This window comes from Pan paniscus, chromosome 9, assembly GCF_029289425.2.
Source record: "Pan paniscus chromosome 9, NHGRI_mPanPan1-v2.0_pri, whole genome shotgun sequence".
Taxonomy (NCBI): Eukaryota; Metazoa; Chordata; class Mammalia; order Primates; family Hominidae; genus Pan; species Pan paniscus.
In genome coordinates this window covers 94,920,823-94,943,668 of record NC_073258.2, presented here as the reverse complement: position 1 = coordinate 94,943,668, position 22,846 = coordinate 94,920,823, and the positions used below count along the sequence as shown (strand labels likewise).

At 39.3% G+C, this 22,846-nt stretch overlaps 1 protein-coding gene across 1 annotated transcript in view; it reads right to left on the bottom strand.

Moving 5' to 3' along the window:
• Positions 1 to 22,846, bottom strand: part of HEPHL1 (hephaestin like 1) — a 93,574-nt gene that overhangs the window by 25,576 nt on the left and 45,152 nt on the right. The window contains exons 5-12 of the mRNA XM_057299218.2: positions 21,809 to 22,063; positions 19,016 to 19,184; positions 16,396 to 16,535; positions 16,121 to 16,252; positions 14,176 to 14,387; positions 6,969 to 7,119; positions 3,376 to 3,588; positions 604 to 817 (exon numbers count right to left, since the gene is read on the bottom strand). Of these exons, the coding sequence (XP_057155201.1) occupies positions 604 to 817; positions 3,376 to 3,588; positions 6,969 to 7,119; positions 14,176 to 14,387; positions 16,121 to 16,252; positions 16,396 to 16,535; positions 19,016 to 19,184; positions 21,809 to 22,063 (1,486 nt within the window). The remainder of the gene's footprint in view (positions 1 to 603; positions 818 to 3,375; positions 3,589 to 6,968; positions 7,120 to 14,175; positions 14,388 to 16,120; positions 16,253 to 16,395; positions 16,536 to 19,015; positions 19,185 to 21,808; positions 22,064 to 22,846) is intronic.

The window sequence follows — 22,846 nt, the reverse complement described above, 5'->3', positions numbered from 1 at the left end:
CTGAGAGCTGCTGAGTCTTGGGCATGCACCACTGGCCAACAGCACTGTTAAGGGAGGGCCAGTCTTGCAGACTTTCTGGGCACAGGGCCTAGTAGAGAAACCTGTTCTTCCTACCCCGATCCCGGAGTCTCTTACAAGGCAATGGCCTCCTGTCCCTCCTTGGTGGTCCCCCACTTAGAGCAGCGCTCTGGCAATGGCTCAGCCTCAACCTTTCCTGAGGTCCTGCATCCACAGCAGCCCATCCTCTCACCCCACATCATACACCCTCTCTGCCTTCTCTGGCCCTTTTTGTCTTCCCAGCCCCACTATAACCATGTGATCTGCCTCTTTCCCTGAGCCTTTTCACCCTGCACACTCACTCCCAGGTACGCCCTGCATCCCATGACCACCCAGCAGAGCCCGCCGAGGGCCTGCGAGACACCGCACGCTGCCTTCCGGAGGCCGAGGTGGGCAGCTTCCCTAATCTGTGCACATAAGTAAAAGTCTCTGTCGGCCGGAACTGTGCAGACACAACCTGGGAATTTGCAGGGAGCCACACTTACTAAAGACCTACGGAGCATGCGCAATCCCACCAAGGAGCCCTAGCGGCGGCGCCTGTGGTACCTTTCCCCTCTTGCGTCCACGTGCTGCTTTTCGAACTCCCAGTTTTTGTTAGGGGCATAATCCCATTCTACTTCTTCAGCGGCGATGTAAAAAGTTCTTATCATCCCGTACCGCTGCTCAGAAGGGTCCCTGTTGTCACAGCTGCTGACCTCATAGATCTGACCCATGCCTCTCGAGAGGTGGGGCATGGTGGCACAAAACACCCTAAAAATACCTGCAAGAGAAATGGCTCGGCATTGAGTGTGGTGCTCGGTATTTTTGTTGGTGATGGTCTGTTTTTAGCAAACCTGCATATTTTATTCCAAAATAACCAGTTAGGTGGATTTTTAAAATACCAGTTGTCTAGTAGTTTAAAATCAGACCCCAGGGGGAATAGATTACTTTGAATATATTTACTTCTGTGGAGAGAAAGATACTGTCCAAAATTCATTTGTTATAAAAAAAGAAACTTACAATATTGCTACCAAGAAATGACTTTTCTGGGTCTCCCATATAATTCACACCTATTAGAAGACAGTCTGTCCTGGAAAATCACCAATGACTGTCTTAGTCCAGCCCAGTTTAAAAAGAACTAATTACCTGTAAGATGATTATCCTAGACAAGGTTCAAATTAAGCCATATTTCTGATGAGTATTTTGCCCTAAAGGATCATAAATTCTAAAGTGCAATAAATATGTAAGTGTTATTATTATTAAAGCCAAATGTATTACTTCATTAAGCCCTTGAGCAAAGAAGTTTCTCATTTCCAATGATAGGTCTACATTATGCTAAATGAAAAGGAAACAGAAAACAGAAAAACAATCAATTAGATTTTTCTACATAATACTGACAATCCTGTCAAAAATTATGTAATTTTTAGATTGAATTTTCTAGATGCATTGGCATCAGATAGATATTTCTTAACTCACCATAAAATCACATAAGACAGATAAAATTATTGAAGATATTAATTCTCAATGAAAATACTGGATCAATAAATCTTCCTCCCCTTTCTCTAGTAGCCTCTGTTTTTAGAGGTGAGGGATGAGTGTACCTTTCATTAACCTTCTACAATGTACAGAGGTATCCTCTATCTTTCTATACATGTAACTCTGTTGTCTAAACATCGCCTAGTTACTCCTTTTAGATAAGCAAAAATTCAATGGGTTGATTCAATGGGTACCAAGCACACCCAGGCACTGATGAGGACACATGAGGAAGGGTCTTTATATGAAACCACAGAGAAGATACCTTTGAAGACAGACTTGGAAAGACTGTCCCCTACATTTGTTTTTTCCAGGCAGCCTATTTTTTATGTATTGATCATGGCACTTCAATAGTTGAGGAATTGTCTCCTCTAAGAACAAAGAGGATCTTAGACAAGGTAGCATGAAGAAGAAAACAAAACTAATAATAATGATAATAATAATAGAAGAACATGGAAATGTTTGAGTTGCAGCATATAGTCTACTCTACCCACTCTTGAGCACCCTCCTTCTTGACTTATAGGTAAGGGACAGGAATGGTGAAATGACTAAGCTTTTAAGCAGTCACAGATTTATGCTTATCACCAAACATAAACTGGAAAACACTGTTGTGAAGCGCTTTAGAAATGTATAGGACACATGGAGTAACGATCAAAGCACTAGAATAAGTAGCTCCATTTCTAAAATTATTCTGGGCAGCTCTAACTTTGAGTGCCTATTTCTATGAATTAAAATGATTTGGCTATTTCCCAATCCCCTCCTCTTTTTGGTCTTGAAGAGCGTATTAAAAAAAAAAGTTGTGTCCAAGGCATCTCTTGATTTGAGTAATTCATAATTGATCAACTATACTAATGTACAGAGACTGGACACTAGGAAAAGTTCACATAGAAAAGACTATGGAGCTCCTAGTCTCAGGCAGTCCTTAGGCAAAGATTTTGAAGCCCAAGCCTCAAGTTCTTAATTGATGACACAGAGACATCTAAACTGCAGTTCCAGTGGAAAGCAAAGAAGTAGAACATCCATTAGTAAACAGCAAGTACTCATCTTAGGTAGCATATTGGTTTCCTGTTAAGACTGATGAAAAAATTGGTTTGGAAAAACATGTTCAATGTCTATAGGGCTTGTTCTCCTCACTTTTCATGCAGTGATTAGCATGTGCTACCACGTGTTGCTCTAGATCTTTTATGAAAACGCCCCAATTATCTCATTAGCTTGGAATCTCTAAGAGAAGAAGTTCCAGGTACTGGCATTATACAGGGGTCTCCATAAATTCCATATCCAATGCAGCTTGCCCTGTTGGGAAACCAAGGGTGCCCAACAGAATGAAAACAGAGAATTCCCCCAATCAAAAGGCTGTTATCAGTACCTACGGAAGAGAGACCAGGCTGCAGTTATGGCTACATCTGTAATCTGGAAGCATCCACTGGGATGTCCATGCCTGGTAGATGCTTCAGAGAAGCAACTGAAATTATGTTCATGCTCAATGAGAGCAAAACATATCCACTTTATCAGGGCTGAATTTTTATGGACTGTGAATCAAAAACATTCTCCTAGGATTTATGCACCAAAGACTTTAGAAGGCTCCCACTTCTGTTTTGTGGATGCTATTTTAGATATTTCCCCTTTGTCCCTTATACTATGTGTTTGGACTAATAAGTCAGGATTCTCTGATTCTAATCAAGACTATATCTATTTCTACACCACTTGAAGTGCACAAAGTCTACCAATTTCTTCTGTGGGAGGACTCTAAGAGGATGAGCCTGAAGGTAGAAATCTGGTCACCTGAGATGGACCCAGCAAGTTTACCTGCGTGGTCCGGCTGCATGAATGCTGTTGTGGCCATGTGGGGAAACAGGGCCAGGGAGTCTCGGTGAGTCCCTCGTAGGTGGATGGTGTTCCCTTGAAAAACAATTCCATGCATGTCAGTGTCAGTGCCCAATCCAATCAGATGCCAGGAAACTCTATCCCTTTTACACATGTTTAAGCCTGGCTGGTTGCCATACATGTAGCCGTTAACAGCTAAATGGAAGAAGAAAGATGGTGAAAAATTATCAGTGTGTATGGGGCAGGGGAGCTTCAAATATGTAAACTGTTTACAAAAGATCCTTGTTTTCAGAGAATAAACAGTACCAGGGAAAAGCCACATGGTGAATCCACTTAAAATGGAGACCAAAATTAACAATGAATAATGAAAATATAAGGAAATTATTTAAATGTTATCTTTAACAACACATATGCAAGGACACTAATTCTAAGAATGACTAAGGGATAAATCAGATTGTTTATGAAATAATTTCCCCATACTCTTCTCTAAGGCTCTCAATATGAAAATATTTTTCTTTTGTGGTTATTTTCCTATGATCTCCCTTGTTAAATGTCTCTTCCTCAGTTATTAATTCATTGAATTCTACAAGACCCTCATTTGCCAATGGGCTTTGCATTTGATTCTAGAAGTTATCAGACATGCTTTTACTGATTACATGGATTCAGCATTATTTGAAAGATTTTTTAATCAATTGACAGTATATGTGCATATGCAGTTAGTGGAGAGGGATTGTTTTTTAGGGGGTACTTAAGCTTATATGAGGTTAGTCTTTGAGTAAATAAATTTGCTTTATGATAACTCGTACTTCCTTATCCCAGTACAATTACTGGAGGGACTTTATTAATAAATAATGATTAGTTAGATATGAAGACCCTCTGCGCTTCCAGAGTGGCAAGTTGTTTTTATCTTTGACATCAACCCCAATCCATTGATAGTGGCTATCTGAAAAAGTGCCTTGACAAGAATTTAGAAACCGCATTCTCACCCCATGGGGATGAAAGCCATGATATAACGCAATGTCTGACTGGTGAATGCACATAATTGTGTCTCATGCTTGATGTTTCTTGGAGAAATAAATATTTCTACCCCCCTCCTGCTCTCTACTAAGCCTATAGCAGGAAGGAACTATTATCACGCACATGAGTGACCTTCTGTTATAATCCCATTGTCAAATAAAATTACTTTTTGTTAGGTTGGTGCAAAAGTGATTGCAGTTTTTGCCATTGAAAGTAATTGCAAAAACCGCAATTACTTTTGTACTATCCTATATTTCTGTGTCTGCAAAACCAGTGGTGCTTGGTAATTGTACTCAGATCTGGGATTATTGGTAGAAATTCCAAGAAATTCTGGCACTTCTGAGAAGGACATCACATTTTATGAAAAAAAAATCTTTGATAATGTCTTTGCAAATAAATGATCTAAATCTTGTCCACCAAATGTTAATGAAATCTGAGTATAAATCAAGGTGCTAATAAATTCAGTCCTTGGCTGGCTGGTAGAGAATCTTCTCTTGCCTTGGAATGCTTGTTTAAAGCCTCTCTTTCTACAACAGTCACTCATCCATTCTTTCTTTCAATAAACATGTTTTGAATACAGACTATATAATAAACACAACACAAAGCATTGTGCACCATGTCAGGCCCTTTCTTTTTGGCTTTGTTGCTGTCTTCCTTCCACTCCCTGCAAGCAAGACTGAAGCTAGAACTTAGTTTATAATTAATGTGACATTTGAATTAAGATGCATTATTTGCCTTGAACTTTGTTTTAACAATGATATATCCTGTATTTATTTATTTATTTATTTATTTAAAGAGAGAGAGGGTCTTACCCTGTTGCCCAGGCTGGAGTGCAGTGGAGCCATTATGCTTACTTCAGCCTCAACCTCCCGGGCTCAAGAGATCCTCCTACCTCCTACCTCAGCCTCCTGAGTAGCAGCTGGGACTACAGGTGCACACCACCATACCTGGCTAATTTTGTATTTTCTGTAGAGATGGGGTCTCACTAAGTTGCCCAGGCTGGTCTTGAACTCCTGGACGCAAGTGATCCTCCCACCTTGACCTCCCAAAGTGCTGGGATTACAGGCATGAGCCACGGTGCCTGGACTATATATTGTATTTCTAAATATGAAAGTAGTTTCACATTGCCAAAATAGGGTGGGGCTGGATTTGATGTAGTTCATTCAGTTGTTTATTATCTTTTTAAATGAAGACCAACCTCTTTGATGATAAATTTCTTTTACAATTTAGTTTCTCCACCAAGAAACTGCTATATTTCCTTATTTCCACCTTAATTTCCCCTTTATATTGTCTACTAAGAAGTTTGGAAACAATATTCATATTCAGTTACAGCAAAACCTTTTGTAGAAGATGACACTGAAAATGTACTACTCCGTGCTTTCCATTGGCACAAGAGGGGACTCTGTTGGAAATGAGCATCTGGGACCATAGGGTCTGTGACCTGGTTGCCATGGGGCACTTGTAACCTTGGACTATTTTTTACTTCCATGCAAGGAAGGGAGGTTAAGGGCTATTTTGTTATTCTTCCATAATGCTTTAAAAGGCAATAAATAGATTTTATGCTGGGTCCTAAAACAAGCAGGTTAGCACCTGTTGTCTTACGTTACTTGCTTCAGGCACTTTTATTGACTGCACACTCTTGCAGGCATTGAGTTTGGACTCTCATTACTCTGCTACCTTAGGTAATATGCCTAAGAGTAATGACATCCTGTGTTACTCACAAGCAATTAGCAGGTGGTTTGCTATTGTAACACTTGATACAAAGAGACAGGGAGAGATAATTAAGTAATTCCTCTCAAATGAAGATCTGGGATAGGAACAGCTAGTGTTTCACAAATTAACACTCACCAGTCACTCATACTACTTAATTAAATCATTCATACTACTTAATTATAGACACTTTGCTATGTAATGATTATCTCCTATTGTCACTTTGGTTTTCAGACTTAATGTTATTGTGAACCCAAGGGAGAGTAGTTTGTCAGTAATTTTCTACATTTATGATATACTGTGAACTTGGCTAGTTTAAATTTTTTTTTTTTTAGACGGAGTCTCACTCTGTCGCCCAGGCTGTGCAGTGGCACGAACTTGGCTCACTGCAACCTCCACCTCCGGGTTCAAGCAATTCTCCTGCCTCAGCCTCCTGAGTAGCTGGGAATATAGGCACGCACCACCATGCCCAGCTAAGTTTTGTATTTTTAGTAGAGACGGGGTTTCACCATATTGGCCAGGCTGGTCTCCTGACCTTGTGATCTGCCCACCTCAGCCTCCCAAAGTGCTGGGATTACAGGTGTTAGCCACTGTGCCTGGCCACTAGTTTAAAATTTGTGTTCCTTCATCTAAGGCTGATAAAGTGCTCTAGAAGTATTAAATTTCACATCTCTGAGAGATAGGGAGGTTTCACCATACCATCTAAAGCTGAAGGCATGAAATAACTTACTCATGACCAAGAACAATATCCAAGAAACCAAAATTAATATAATTCAAACACACCAATCATTTTCACTTCTAATGCAAGTCAGCCTTTCATTTACAGGCGGGAATGTCATTTGTCATACCATGCATTCGGTTGGATTTCACAAACTCTTTATCTTCTTTGTCAATGCTGAAGGGATGCCAGATAAACTTCTGAATGTTTTCATCAAAATATCTGCTCAGATTCTCATCAAAGACTGTAAACAGTAGGTAAAACTCCTTGTCTATTCCTTTCTACAGAGAAGAAAGAAATGAATACATAAAAGGTACAGCTTGGAGGAATTCACAGAATTGCTTTCCTTCAAAGTTCACACAAAATATTAATAAGTCAGGGCAGATCAACATCAGCCCAAGAGTTCGCAGGTCATTTTTAAATAAGGATACTGAATGTTGCTCTGATGAATTTATTCCCCACTCAGAAAATTTGTCTTTCTTGTTACATCCGTCCTCCAAGGAAATCAGCCCCTGCTTAGAAGGCTTTCTACTCTTTTGGCCTCTGTTGCCAGGCTGGTCCTCAAGGACTTTTTCTCCTTACCCTGACCTGCCAGCCCTGGCCCAGCTTCTCTCTCTGACTTCATTTCCCTGTACTCACCTCCTAGCTTGCTCCAGAAACCCTGGCCTTTTGCCCTTCCATGAACACACCAACCTCATTCCTGCCTCAGGGTCTTTCCATGTGTTGTGGAACATGAATTGAAGAACTCCCTTCCTCAATTCACTTTTCTGCATGTCATTTCCTCAGAGTGGTCTTCCCTAACCATCCTTCTAAACTTATCACCATCTTCTGCCCAGAAACTCACTCACTTTACCCTATTTTATTCTTCATAGCACTTATCTCCACCTGAAACTATTTTATTTATGAAGTTATTTTTTTTAACTTTTTCCTACTGCAATGTGAGTTTCATGAGGATAGGAACACTTTGGATTCCTCTCTGTACCTGCATCACCAAGAAAAATGCCTGGAAAAGCAGGCATCAAGTATACATTTTTGAGTGAAATAATGAATTCATATAACTGACGAGACTTAGCTAAATTATGTTAACTTCAGTGGATAGTGAGGGGACAGTGGATATGACTTCCCACAGCATGTATTCCTAATCAGTCTATTTGAGCCTATCTGATCACACAGCATCACAGATCGCTGCAGTATGCTTTCCTTTAGAACTGACCAGAGAGATGACTATGTTTTCTTTTCTTTTTAATTTAATTTAAAATTTTGGGATACAGGTGCAGTCTGTGCAGATTTGTTACATAGGTAAACATGTGCCATGGTGGTTTGCTGCACCTATCAACCTGTCACCTAGGTATTAAGCACAGCATGCATTAGCTATTTATCTTGATGCTCTTCCTCCCTCCACCCCTACCACCACAAGCCGCAGTGTGTGTTGTTCCCCTCCCTGTGTCCATGTGTTCTCATTGTTCAGCTCCCACTTATAAGGGAGAACATGCATTGTTTGGTTTCCTGTTCCTGCTTTAGTTTGCCGAGGATAATGGCTTCAAGTGCCATCCATGTCCCTGCAAAGGACATGATCTCATTCGTTTTTATGGCTGCATGGTATTCCATGGTGTACGTGTACCACAATTTGTTTATCCAGCCTGTCAAAAGACATGGGCTTTTCAGTTGATTCCATGTCTTTGCTGTTGTGAGTAGTGCTGCAATGAACACATACATGCATGTATCTTTGTGATAGAATGATTTATATTCCTTTTGGTGTATGCCCAGTAATGGAACTGCTGGGTCAAATGGTATTTCTGGTTCTACGTCTTTGAGGAATCACCATACTGTCTTCCACAATGGTTGAACTAATTTACATTCCCACCAACAGTGTAAAAGAGTTCCTATTTCTCCACAGCCTTGCCAGCATCTGCCATTTCTCGACTTTTTAATAATTGCCATTCTGAATAGCGTGAGATGGTATCTCATTGTGGTTTTCATTTGCATTTCTCTAATGATCAGTTAAGTTGAGCTTCTTTTCATAGGTTTATTGGCTGCATAGATGTCTTCTTTTGAGAAGTGTCTGTTCACGTCTTTTGCCCACTTTTTAATGAGTTTTTTTTTCTTGTAAATTTGTTTAAGTTCCTTGTAGATTCTGGATATTAGACCTTCATCAGATGGATAGATTGCAAAGATGTCCTCCCACTCTCCAGGTTGTCTGTTCACTCTGATGATGGTTTATTTTGCTGTGCAGAAGCTCTTTAGTTTAATTAGAACCCATTTGTCATGCTTTGCTTTTGTTGCAATTGCTTTTGACGTTTTCATCATGAAATCTTTGCCTGTGCCTATGGCCTGAATGGTATTGCCTAGATTTTCTTCTAGGGTTTTTATAGTTTTGGGTTTTACATATAAGTCTTTAATCCATCTTGAGTTAATTTTTGTATAAGGTGTAAGGAAGGGGGTCCACTTTCAATTTTCTGCATATGGCTAGCCAGTTCTCCCAGCATCACTTATTAAATAGGGAATCCTTTCCCCATTGTTTGTTTTTGTCAGGTTTGTCAAAGATCAGATGGTTGTAGATGTGCTGTCTTATTTCTGAGTTCTCTATTTTGTTCAATTGCTCTATGTGTCTGACTTTGTATCAGTACAATGCTGTTTTGGTTACTGTAGCCTTGTTGTATAGTTTGAAGTCGGGTAGTATGATGCTTCTAGCTTTGTTCCTTTTGCTTAGGATTGCCTTGGCCATATGGGCTCCTTTTTGGTTCCATATGAATTTTAAAGTTGTTGTTTCTAATTCTGTGAAGAATGGAGGTGACCATCCTTTCTATCCCTCAATGCTTTCCTGTCTCTAACATGCTCCCCACCCAAGCCACCTTCATCCTGCTGCATGCTCTGGAGGGACCCTCAGCAATGTCATCTGACCATATCTCTCTCCTCATGTTGGACAATACAGTCTCATCTAATGGTATTCCGGTTCCTGCCTACCTGTTCAGCCTCATCTCTTGACTCTTTCCTCCTGGCACTTTGAAGCAAGGCCAAGCTCCTTGTCACCCTCTGCACTTGCTGTGTTCTGCATCCCTCTGTCCTTCATGCATGTATTCCCTCAGCTTTGATAGTCTGCCACTCTTTTCTCTTGCAAACCACTAAGCAACCTCATGGTTCTGCTTAGCTGCCCACTTCTGTGATGCTTTCCTAACTCCTCATCAACGAGGTGAGTACTCCTTGCTCCTACTATTCCTTATATATAGTTATTTCCTTAATTACATGATGCTTTAGAAGGCAGTAGTATAAAAGCATGAGCTACAGAAGAAAACAATGAAGACTTGAAATTTTTCAGAATAAAATATTAAAAATTGGAAGAACATAAAGGATCAAAATATATTTTAAAAGATCATGGGCTATGTGAACAGAAAAACCTAGGTTCTAATGCTATTCTTCTGTTCACCCAGTGTGAAGCCTGGAGCAAGTGATTTATCCTCTCTAAGCCCTAATTCCCTCACTTGCAACATGAGGGTAATAGGAGTCCCCACATCATGTTTTGTGTGAAGATTAAATGAGATGACTTAGCCAAAGCACTCAACACAACAACTGACAAATATTAAGCACTCAGTGCTGTTATTATTAGGTGAGACCGCAATCATCTATAGTAGAAGAATGAACAATTGAAAGGAGTTGCATTGAAGAACCTCATTGCTTGACAGGTATTTGGAGGGTAACTGGGTTTAATGAGGGTGGGAAATTAGCCCAAGAAAACATTAGAAGGAAGGTGACAGAACCCTGAGTGATGGTGAATTTATGAATAACTTAACTGGGCCACAGTGTGCCCAGATTTTTGCTCACACATTATCCTGGGTGTTTCTGGAAGGATGTTTTTGGATGAGATTAACAATTGAATCAGTAGACTGAATAAAACTGATTGTACTTCCCGACATGAGTGTACCCCATCCAATTGGTTGAAGGCCTGAATAGAAAGAACCAAAAGGCTCACCTTCCTCTAAATAAGAGGGAATTTCTCCCACCTGACTGTCCTTGAACTAGGACATTGGCTTCTTTTTGCCTTCATGCTTAAACTAAAATATTGGCTCTTCCTGGTTCTCGAGCCTGTCAGCTTTCTAACTGGAGCCACCCCATTGGCTCTCCTGGGTCTTCTGCCTGTTGACTCAGCCTGCAGGTGCTGAGATCTATCAGTCTCCATAATCATATGAGCCAATTCCTCATAATAAATATCTCTCTGTGTGTCTCTTTCTCTCTCTCTCTCTCTCTCTCTCTCTCTCTCTCTATATATATATATATATATATATGGAACATCTGAGTAGTGGCTGGTGTCTGCAGCACACAGCTATTTTGTGAACAGTATATGTTAGTACATAGTAGGCTCCCACAGCAGCAGGGAAGAAAGGTGAGAGGTCTAAACCATAACCCATTACACAACTCTGAGTATTGAAATGTGGATAAGGAAAATGAGTTTTGTAAATGAGGTTGCACTGGAATTTTCAGTGTTTGTTTGCAGGCCACACAATGTTTAAGATGTGTGTAATATGGCATTTTCTGCTAACTAAACTTCTTAACCTTGGGGATAAGAGTACATACCCTGTATTGCATTTATCCAACCAGAAATATTTGTTGAATGTCAACAATGTGCCATGCATTGTTCTGGGAAAGGAAGATAAGATAGGCAAGGTCCTTGCTCCATTGCACTTATCTTCTTGTAGGAGGAAACATACTATACACATAAGCAAATAAATAAACAAGGAAACTGTCTTATGGTGGTAAGTGATAGTAAAATCAGGTGATATAAAAGAAAGTGACCTTAGCCTGGTGATCAGAGAAGGCTTCTCTGAGGAGTGACAAGAAGAACTAGCCACGCAAAGGTCAGGGGATGACATTCCAGGCATAAGGAGCCTGGTACAGAGGCCCAAAGCCAAAGACAAGCTTGGCCTGAGAGAGGAACAGAATGTGGATGGAGCATAAGTGGGCATGAGGGAGCGTGGTGCCCACTTGTGGGAACAAGAAGCTGGGGCATGTCTAAATAGTGTTGATTTTTGTTTTAAGTGTGACAGGAAACCACTGGAAGTGTTGAACAGGAAAGCGACTTGATCTCATTTGCACTTTAGAAAAATCATGCCTGGTGCCCTGTGATAAAATTAATCATGGGGAGGGTGACTATAGTCACCTTAATTGTACATTTGAAAATAACTAAAAGAATATAAATGGATTATTTGTAACACAAAGGATAAATGCTTGAGGGGATGAATACCCCATTCTCCATGATGTGGTTATTATGCATTGCATGCCTGTACATCTCGTGTACTCCATAAATATATACACGTTCTATGTACCCACAAAAATTAAAAATAAAAAAAATTTAAAGAAATTAATCATGGGGGAAAGAGGAGACAGCTCAATGCAATGCATGATCCTAGATCAGACCCAGGACCAGGAAAAATATGTTTTTCTTTTGCTATAAAGAACATCAATGAGACAATCGGCAAAATTTTAAAATGTATGTAGATTTGATAATGTCAACGTTAATTTTCTGACTCAGATAATTTTACTTTGTTTATGTCAGAGAGGGTCCTTGTTTTTAGGAAACACACACTGAAAGACATTATGTCTACAACCTACTCTCAAACAGTTCAGAAAAATAACCCATAAAAACAAAGAGAGATAATAATAAAGCAAATGAGATCAAATGTTGATGAATCTGGGTGAAGGGTACATGAAGATTCTTTGTAAATTTTTTCTACTTTTCCATAAGTCAGATTATTTCCAAAAAAGTGTGAGATCTATAGAGAGGTGGATTCAAAGAGAGAAACAGAATGGGAGTAGGGAGTTTGACTGAATGGTTAGTGTGGAGGACTAGGGGTGTTAGTAAATGACATTCTGTACCTGACCATTCACCACTGGGAGAATTTATGACAATTTACTGGAAAGAGATGCAAACACTTATTCCCATTTTCATCTCTCCACCTGCCTAGAAGAAGACTGACCATTTTGCTTATAGAGGGCCTGGCACATAGTAGTTATTTCATAAGTAACTCTTGAATTGAACATACCTTTCCATCTGGCCAAATGGTTTTCTCTCTCAGCCAAGTTATAGGTATAGGATGTTTCAGGGTACTTTTTTTTTTTCATGAATTTTGTGTAAGTGGACTGACCATGAATAGTATTTGGCTTAGGCAACAATTCCTACAGACTATGAGGTGCTTCTAGCAAACCTCAAAGGTACCATTAAACAGACACAGCGGGGGCAAAATTAGAACTACCTTTCAAACATTTTCTGGCACTAAATCTCCTTGGCTTAGGTATTTAGCTGCGAGGAAGCAAGAGGATGCATTGGAAAAAGGACCAAGTTGGATGTTCAAGGTCCTGTGTTTTACTGCCAACTTTCACTACTTACTAGGTGTATTTCCTGGAATTCTACTCAATGTCTCTGAGCCTTAGTTTCTTCAGCTTTAAAATATGAATAATCATTCTGCTTTGCCTTGTGTGCTTGTTGAGGCACAGCATAAACATTCAGTCTTATAACACATGCAATAGACATTTCCGGGATTGTTCCTTCATGTAGAGAAAGGAAAATCCAAATAGGATCAAGATATTTTGTGTTTTTTAAATCTGGAAATTCCTTTGAGTCCAGAAGTGGAGCCACACAATGCCAAAAATTATAAAATATACCATTTAAATAAATGTCCTTGCTATTTCTGATTGGTAAAATAGATGCTTAAATGACTATTTTTCTCTTTTCATTAATATGTTTAATATCATGTAGACATAGCTTGAAAGGCTATGCTTCGCTACACTAATCAATTGAACAATTCAAATCTCTAAGTTGGGACTTGCAAGAAGTTATCTAAATGCTTTCTTTTTCCTTCAGCCATAGTGATTAACTTTCATTTTACAGTTGTGGGTCACAGTGGTTCTCAACGTTGGCTGCACATTGGAATCATCTGGAGATTCTGATTTAATTAGTCTGTAGTACCTGAATAATGGCTGTTTAAATGGTCCCCAAGTAATTTTGATTTGAGAAACCTTGTCCAAGAAGAATAATTCCAATTAGCATTCCATGTGGATCTCTAAAGATTCTGTAATAAAAGCAGCACACAGAAAAAGAGGCCTGCCAAATCCTAACCACAACAAGCAGAGATTCTAGGTTCCTGAGTGGGCATTTGTAACTATAAATTTAGATCTTACATTTTCACCAGAAAATCAAATAAAATCTCCATTATGTAGAAATCTACTTCAAGGGAAGAAAGACAAATTGCTTTTTGTAACTGACTATTCCTGTCTCATCTCTGGCTCTGTTGCGGATCTCTCCCACATACAACCCTGAGAAGAACTGGTGACACTCAATGGCCTACCTGTGTCCCATCAGCATTGAGGACACCCTTTTTACAGACTAGCAAAGGCCCTACCAGGCCAGAGCTGGTGTCCTTAATTGGATCAACTGCTGAGAAGTAAAGATAGGTCAGACAGGGAGGATCACCAGCAGTTGGGCTTACGCTCTCAGGCACTGTCCACTTGTATGTGAAGGTTTCACCTGGTTTAACATGCGCCCCTGGTTTCACAAATCCTGAGGATATAAACAAAACAATTATTCAAAACAACAGGCAAGAACATTACATTGGTCAGACTGGGTCTTCCAGCCCTGGGTGCCTCCCTCTGATGATGAAGAATTTTGTACCAGGAGAGTGGTTTTCTCTTATGTATCCTACCAGAAGAGGCCACTGCCACAATCTGCTGGCTTATGAGATAAAAGTTTAAATCAAAGGATTATCTTCCTCATAAATCCCATACAATTTCTTGCTCAAATGCCAGCCTTAGCAAATATTAAAAGACTGATAGTGGCCCATTCAACAGTTAAGTGAAAATTCATAAAATATCATTGGAATGCTTTCTATGTAGAATATATTACACTTGGTCTTGCAGAAGATACCCAAAAGAATTAAGCAAGAAACCTATCTTTAAAGAGTTTGAAATATAGGAGACTGAACTTGGAAATCATCCAAATAACTACAAGATAGAGGAGTTTAGTGAATGCCCAAGGTTATGACATTGATATATAGCAAATCTGGGATTCAAACTCAGTTTTTGTCTGATTCCAAAGACTGTGCACTTAACCCTTACACCGTACTGCCAAAAAACACATTGATTCTTTCCTACTAGACAAGGCCAGAGGCTCATTCTGCATTTTATCCAGTGCTCTGCAAAAAGGTGCCCAGTATGTTTGCTGAGTTAACAAACATTTTGTCTGTTCTAGTGTTCTTTCTGCACACACACACAGTCATTCTGAGCATTTTTTTCTTTTATTTTTTTAAGAGACAAGGTCTTGCTATGTCACCCAGGCTGTAGTACAGTGGCATGATTATAACTGTAATCTTGAATTCCCTCAAGAGATCCTCTTGCCTCAGCCTTCCAAATTGCTGGGCTTACAGGCATGACCCACTGCACGCAGCCATTTTGAGTATTTTGACCAAAGAGGAGAGGATGGTTTTAGGAATTGTTACCGCAGCGAGAGAGGGTGAGGATGGGTCAAGGGAGAGGGAATTCTCTTCCATTCCTTTCTCTTCTGTCCCCTCACCATCACCACAAAACCTGTTCTCAACTGGGCCTGGCATCACACTCGAGTGTGAAGAGTATCCCAGGAAGCCAGGGTGTCTGCTGCAGTAATAGGGATGAGTACCAAGGAACTAGAAGTTTCCCAAGAGCAGTATCATGAATGGATTAGAGTTCCCACAGCCACTGGGCAACAGCTACCTTTCTTACATTTGGAGAACCTATGCCATGTACTCTGTGATGGGGAGAGGCCATATCAGATGATAAGCACACATTACTGTTTTTTATAAATATATTTGTTGATTTGATACAGAGCAAAGACCATGTGTAAGACTTCGATGTCAACAAACCATTAGAAATCAAATTTTCCCTTCAGCCTTCACCTGCAGAATCCTATGCAACCTGCAACTGAAAAGCTCTCCATCTTAGAGAAAAAGAAGTGACTGTGAAAGTAGCTTACTTTTGAGATTTACTACATTACTGAGAAAAAAAGAAAGAAACGAACATTTCCTAAGAACCTACCATGGGCCAGACCTTGTCCTAAATTCTCTCCATCCCTTTCCAAAGCCCTGTGAGGTGAGTATTGTTATCTGCATTTGACAGGAGAGAATCAGGTTCAGAAAGTTTAAGTGATTGCCCAAGCTCTCAGGACAGGTAATGGAAAGGACCAGGATTTGAACCAGGACTGTTTATTTCTAAGTGCTTTGCTCACCCATCCTGTTTCCTCCCTAAGCCCAGAGTGAGACTTACCATCTAGGTTTGGGGCTGCATCAGATGCCTTGTCATAGATCACACCATGGGGTAAAATGCTATAGACCTTGTCGGCTTTGTTGGCAAAGGTCACTAACAGGGTATCACCCACCTCTGCCTTGATGACTGGGCCTGAAAAAATATCCAGAAGAAGAGAGAGAAGAGAATGAAAAGAGACAGAAAGAAGTAGAGCAGAAGAGTCATTCTGTGCAGATGTACATGCCCAGCTAAAACATCTCCCTGGGTTCAATGCATGGGGGATGGTTTTACTGTACCAAGAATTCCAAGATGGGCTTCTTCAGCAGAGAGTCTCTTTCTTTTAGTAAAAGTTGCATCAACAAATTCAGTATACCGAACCTTCCAGTATTTTCCTCCTATTCTGTTGTCCCCTTGTGTGAAGTAGAGATCAGAGTCACTGAAAAGACATAGGAACGTGATTGAGGACACTTCTCAACATATCCACCAAATACTTTAATTATGGAACTTCATTCTATCACTTTTAGTCCACTCACCCACCCATCTCCCCAGAAAAGACAGCACAGGCCTTGACAGAGTTCCCAGGAATAGTTAACCAGCCCTAAAAGTCTTCAGAGGCTGGGTGATACTCAAGCTGATTTCTCTCAGCCATTGTACTTTCTTCCCGAGAGGTCCAGCGCTGAACCAGTCACAAGTAAACTCCTTACTTACCAATATTAGAGTTCCAGAATGGTGTTCTACAAAGTAACAAAGAGCTAACTGGTTTCTCTGCAGAATAAGCATCCCTCTCTCTCTTGCTGATATTAATATGAATATTCTCTGCATCTAGTAAGCTCTTTGATATCTGGCATTATTAAGGAATGGAGTGTCTAGTTAATCAAATAGTGTAATTATTGGAGGGCTACCATATAAACCATATGCATGAAATGCAAAATTTCCAAGTTGTGAATATGATAATATAAATTCTGAGTAATACTGTCTCTATACTATCTTATTTCCATCAATGGTGCCATCACTCTTGCAGCCACGTAGATTTTCTTTTTCTGCTTCATTCCCTTAACTCATTCATCCTTACTTTGTAAAATTTTTTGGCACTCTTCCTTTTCTATCTTCTTTGTGCATCTTTTCTTTTCCTTTCTTCCCACTACCACGACCCCAGTTCATGCCCTAATCACACTGGGTGGAGCCCATTATATGAACCTCTGAACTGCATCCTCTATCTGATACTGGCTCATTCACTTTTCTTCTCAGCATAGACACACAACTATTAGATTGGTGCAAAAGTAAGCCATAATGGTCATAATGGCCAAGACCGCGATTACAAATTACTTTCAATGGCCAAGACTGTGCTTATTTTTTCACTTAATACATTAATCTCCAAAATGGTAATTGTTATTGTTATTTACCTGCTCCAAAATCTTCAATTGCTTCCAATTGCCCATCAAATAATGTTCAAAAAGATTAAAGGACCTCTGCAATTGTTATCCCGTTTACCCCAATTCTCTATTTCTCCATGCCAATGCCCATTCTTCTATGCAAATTGTTACTGCAGTCTCATCTGTTCATTCCTCCCATGCCATAGGTGCTTTGCATCAACCCCTCCATCTAAAATTCCTCTCTTCCCTATACAGTTAAATAAATTCTATCACTCCTTAAGATTTTGCTTAAGTCTCACTTCCTCTATAATGTGTTCCCTGGCTAGCTTACCTCTCTCTGAGCATCCAGATAACTCACTACCAGGACAACTCACCTCACTTTTATTTGTAACTTGCAGTTACTTCTCTACTCTTGTGAACCCAGCTTCTTCCTCTGCATTTTATTGCTTTAGATATCCTTGCATCCCTCATGTCATCTTGCACTTTGTGCTTTCATATATCACATTAAACATTGATTGAATATAGTTTAATCTTTCCTATTTCAGAAGGCACTTCAGAATTCTAGAAGGCTCCTAAGACAATTTTGAATGCTAATTCTCATTATTCTGTTTATGGAGAAATACTAGTCAATAGAGAATGTTGATACCAGAGTCTTTCACATATGGTTCACACAAATTCTTTAGACAGGGTTCAAGTGCATCAGTTTGGTGGAATAATGAGTGAAAGTATGAATGAATAAATGAATGAATGAATAAAATGTACAATTAAAGAAACATGATGTTTTATTGATCACAAAGAGAATTTTTAAAACATTCCCTTAAATATAAAAAAGGATTCTTGATATCACACTGTACATTTTTTAGTATCTTCACAGACAACTTTGCATATGATTATATACTAACAAGTCACAGGAGTCCAGATCCACCTAATAAATTGCTAGATTAATTTTTTAAATAGTATATTCTATGGCAGCACAGAGAGAACATAATTCATTTATATCAAGAGTCAAAGGTTTCACTTCAGAGGTGACATTAGAGTAAGGCTTTGAAAGAAAAATGGCATTTTACTGAATAGAAAGGAAAAGAATATTTGTAGGACATAAAGGGGACACAACTTAAATCAGGATATTCTTGAACCAAAAAGGGTAACCCTCTTAGGCCAGGTCATCTCCATCTCCTGTCATTCCCTCTTCAAGACTGTCTGCTCCATATGTGTAAAGGCCTTACTCTATTCTTTGTCAGCTTAGTATTTCTAATGGCACTTTGCACTATAGTTTGCACATAGTGCCTACTCAAGAAATGTTTGATCAATGAATGAATGATCTAGTGTTTTGATTCAGCCGTCAAGTCACAAAACAAAAAATATTCTACCAGTTCTCAGCAGTGCTTTTGCAGTATTAAGAACACCTTAAGCAGCTACATTATGCCATCTATGCAGTATAAGCTCATCAGAGCAGTGGTTGGAATACAAATTAGATCACAGAGAAAGCCTAACACATGCTTCTCTGACGAGAGGCTTAGAAACACCAACAAAGGGTGCTTACCTGCCAGAGGCGTTTAGAGGAAGACCACTGAATTTGTTATAGCCTTGAGGAGCATAATCCCAAAGAATTTTTTCAGCTGCTATAAAGTAGCGCCTCTGTTGACCCTTCATCTTGGGGTAGAAAATATCACTTTTGCAGTTATCAACATTGTATTGCCCCAGCATACCAGCTGCAGAACAGAGGAAAACCACGAGCTGAGGCATAAATGATCACAAAAGGAATCATACAGGAAAAGACTGATAGATTTGACTCTTGAACATTTAGGCTTCTGTACAGAAAATTGGACCATAAAGAAAGTTTTTTTAAAAAGGATAAATGGCAACAGGAGGGATATTTGTGACACAGATGACAAAAGATTAATATGTAAATCACTTTTACAGATAAAGATGAAAACAAGTAAATCTCCAACAGAAAATGAGCAAGGAACAGAAATAGTTTATTCACAAAATAAATAATATTGGCCAATAAACAAATGAAAAAGAGGTTCAACCTTAACAGTACTCAAATAGTACTCAAACCTTAACAGTTTTCAAATGATACTATTGTTCATTGATCAGATTAGTAAAGATTAGAAAGACTAATAATTCTCAGTGTTGGTAGATGAATGGGGAAAGAGCCATACTCATACACTTCAGGTAGAAGAATAACAATTTCCAAAAGAGAATGTGGCAATGTATGTCCATAGCTTTTTAAAAAAAATCATACTCTTTGACCCAGAAATTCTAAATCTAGGAGTTTTTCTAAGAAAATGTTCAGACAAAAGTGCAAACATCTATAAATAATAGTCATCAGTGCTGTTTATAATAGCAAAAAAATTGGTGGGAAACATAAGCATTAAGCAATAGAGTATTGATTAAGCAAGATGTAATCTCCTTATAATGGACACTGGAAGTATTAACCATGATGAAGTAAGCTCTATATTCACCGACATGAAAATGTGTTTCTGATATATTTGTAAATGAGAAAAATTAGCTACAGTGCAGCATTAATAGACTGATTTCATTTTTTAAAATACATATATATTTACATATTAAGAAATAGAAAATAGGGAAGATATTCACCAAAATGTGAATATAAAATATTTCTATTATGGAACTACTGATTTTAAAACCAATTTATAGGGGCCAGATCCAGTGGCTCATGCCTATAATCCCAGCACTTTGAAAGGCTAAGGTGGGAGGATTGCTTGGGCCCAGGAGTTTGAGACCAGCCTGGGCAACATAGCGAGACCCTGTCTCTATTTGTTAAAAAACCTCCAATTATATGTATTTTCTAATTTTTTTACAATAACTTTTTTCTGAAGGCATGGACAATTTAGAAATACTGTATTTCAGGGAACGTATAAATACCAGCTTATGTCCACAACTACTGGGCTAATTTAGCGATCTTACTAGTCTCAAATGGCTGCTAATATCTTGATTTTAAATCTACAGTTTCTTCCCAGATTTAACAGCATAAGACTCTTTGAGAATAGAAACCTTCTCTTGTTAATCTTTGTTTTCCCAGAAGAGCATCTAGTACATATTAACTGATTAATTTTTCAGTTGAATGTAATTGGGATACTGCAGTTGACTAATGCTATGACTCACTGTGGAAGGTGGACAGGAACAAGAATGTGTTACCAAAGCAGCCCTGAGCAGCTGGATCTTTGCACCTATTAGTGACTATGGGAAGTTAGTACCCAAATATCAGACATTATTTCTTCTGTGTCTATTCCATTAACATATTTTTTTCTGTCTTGGTTTCATCATCTTAGGGCAGACATTTAGGTGTTAGACCTCTAACACTGTCAAATGCTTCTTAACTAGCATCCAGTGGTCAGAATTCCTCCATCAAGTCCTTCTTGCATGCATACATTTATCTTCTTAAATAACTGCACTGATTATGTCACTAGTGTGCCAAAAGAGCTAAGGATCACACAGCCCCACCTCCTTAGCTTTGCTAAGGGGCCTGATGAGCCTCCCAGGCTCTTCTGTCATCACTTCTCTGTAAGGAACATTATGGTCCAGCTAAGAAAGGACATAGTGTATGATGTCCGAAGAAACCAGAACCAGGTCATTCAACAGGCATTTAGGCCAACAAATGTTTATCATGCACCTATCATAGGACATGAAGGAAGCTATAGGTCAATGGGTTTTGTCTCAATTTGAGGAAGAACATTCCAATAGAGCAGTCCAGAGATGAGATGAGCTGCTATAACTACTCACAAGAGATGTTCAAAACGAAATTAAATAATTCGAGGGGGGATTGGTCCTTATTATCCAGAAAGTCCTTTCCAGTGCTAAAACCTTGTTACTCTACTTACAGTTGCTCAAAAAGAACATGTGTTTTTCCCAGTTCATGCTGCTTCCTCAAAAGTCTTTCTTTCCTTCTTCATCTATTCAGTTCCTACTCATATTTCAAGGCTCATATTAGGAGCCAGCTCCTCAGGAAGCCCCTCTGATTGCTCCAGAGTAGTGACTGCAACACCCAAAGAGCATTTATCTCATTCTGCCTTAAATCGTATTCATTTTGTGAATGTCTAACTATGTCTAACAACTATATTACAGGTTCCTCGAAGGTCTCATCAATTTTTAATCACTTCCCCACTTTTTTCATACAGAAGTGGTCAATAAACATCTGTTGATAGAATATCAAAGAGATGAGCATTATATTTTCCTGTATATTTATTACCTAATTAAATATAGTACATACAAGACTCTATCTAACAGTAGGTACTGGATGAGCACTAGTGACTGTGTGGTTTGATTGTACCATTCTAAACATATCAACTCTGGTCTTTATCCTTTTTACCTTGTAGGTGGTCGCTGACCTGGCAGGTTATCATCCACTTCCCAGGATTCTCGGCTATCATTTCTGTTGTAAGGAAGGTGGCTGGGAACAGGTTGACGACATCAGTCCGATGCCCTCTGCTGATGAAGGTGTTACCATAGAAATAGATAGAATGGATGTCTATTTCATTCCCCATTCCAAATAGGTGCCAGGACACAGATTCTCCAACACACATATCAGGCTCCGGGAAGTTTCCGAAGAGGTATCCATTGAGGGCTGGAAACAGAAACAAACTAGTGGAAGAAACTCCCCTGCAGAGGCGACTGGGACCAGAAATGTTGGTAATACGGGCTTAAGCATGGCTGGAAAACCAGTGCAGACCATTGGTTGTAAGGTTTTGGTGCAGAAAAACCTGGCTCTTAGAAATGTATATTGTCCAAAAGAGAAATGAAATGTTTTTATTGGCCTTTTTCCAGAGAAAACACTCAATAAAAGTGAAGATCAGCATACACTGAGAACAGCCTCGGAGCTGCTGTGGGAGCGCAATATGAGGTCAGGAGAAAACAGAGTGCTGCTCATATTTACAGGAGGCTCAGTCACCTTCTGTCATAATCCTTCACTGGCATATCTGCTGTCTCCACCAGATTCTGTGCTCCTTGGAACTAGAAACCCTGTCTTGTTCATCTTAACAGTTATCAGGACCTAGCAGAAAAAACTGGCACATAGTATCTACTTAATGAAGTGACAAAAGCATGTAGTAAGATGGAAAGAAAAGGAATTGATTAAAAGGAATTTATGAGAACTGTTTTGTTTGTTTGTTTGTTTACTTTAAAAAGCCAAGAGAAAAACAGTTTTTACTACATGTTGCTGGAGCAGGATCTTATTAAGTTTATGGCGTAAATCCAGGACCAAATACTTTAAAACCATCTAAATGGCAGCTGGGAGTTGACCAAGTTCAGAAAAGAACTTGATTCAGGGCTTTAAAAAGTCACAATATCCCTTCTTAAGTTCGAACTGAGTTAAAAGCAATTGTTGCTGAAATGCCTGATGACTTAGGCA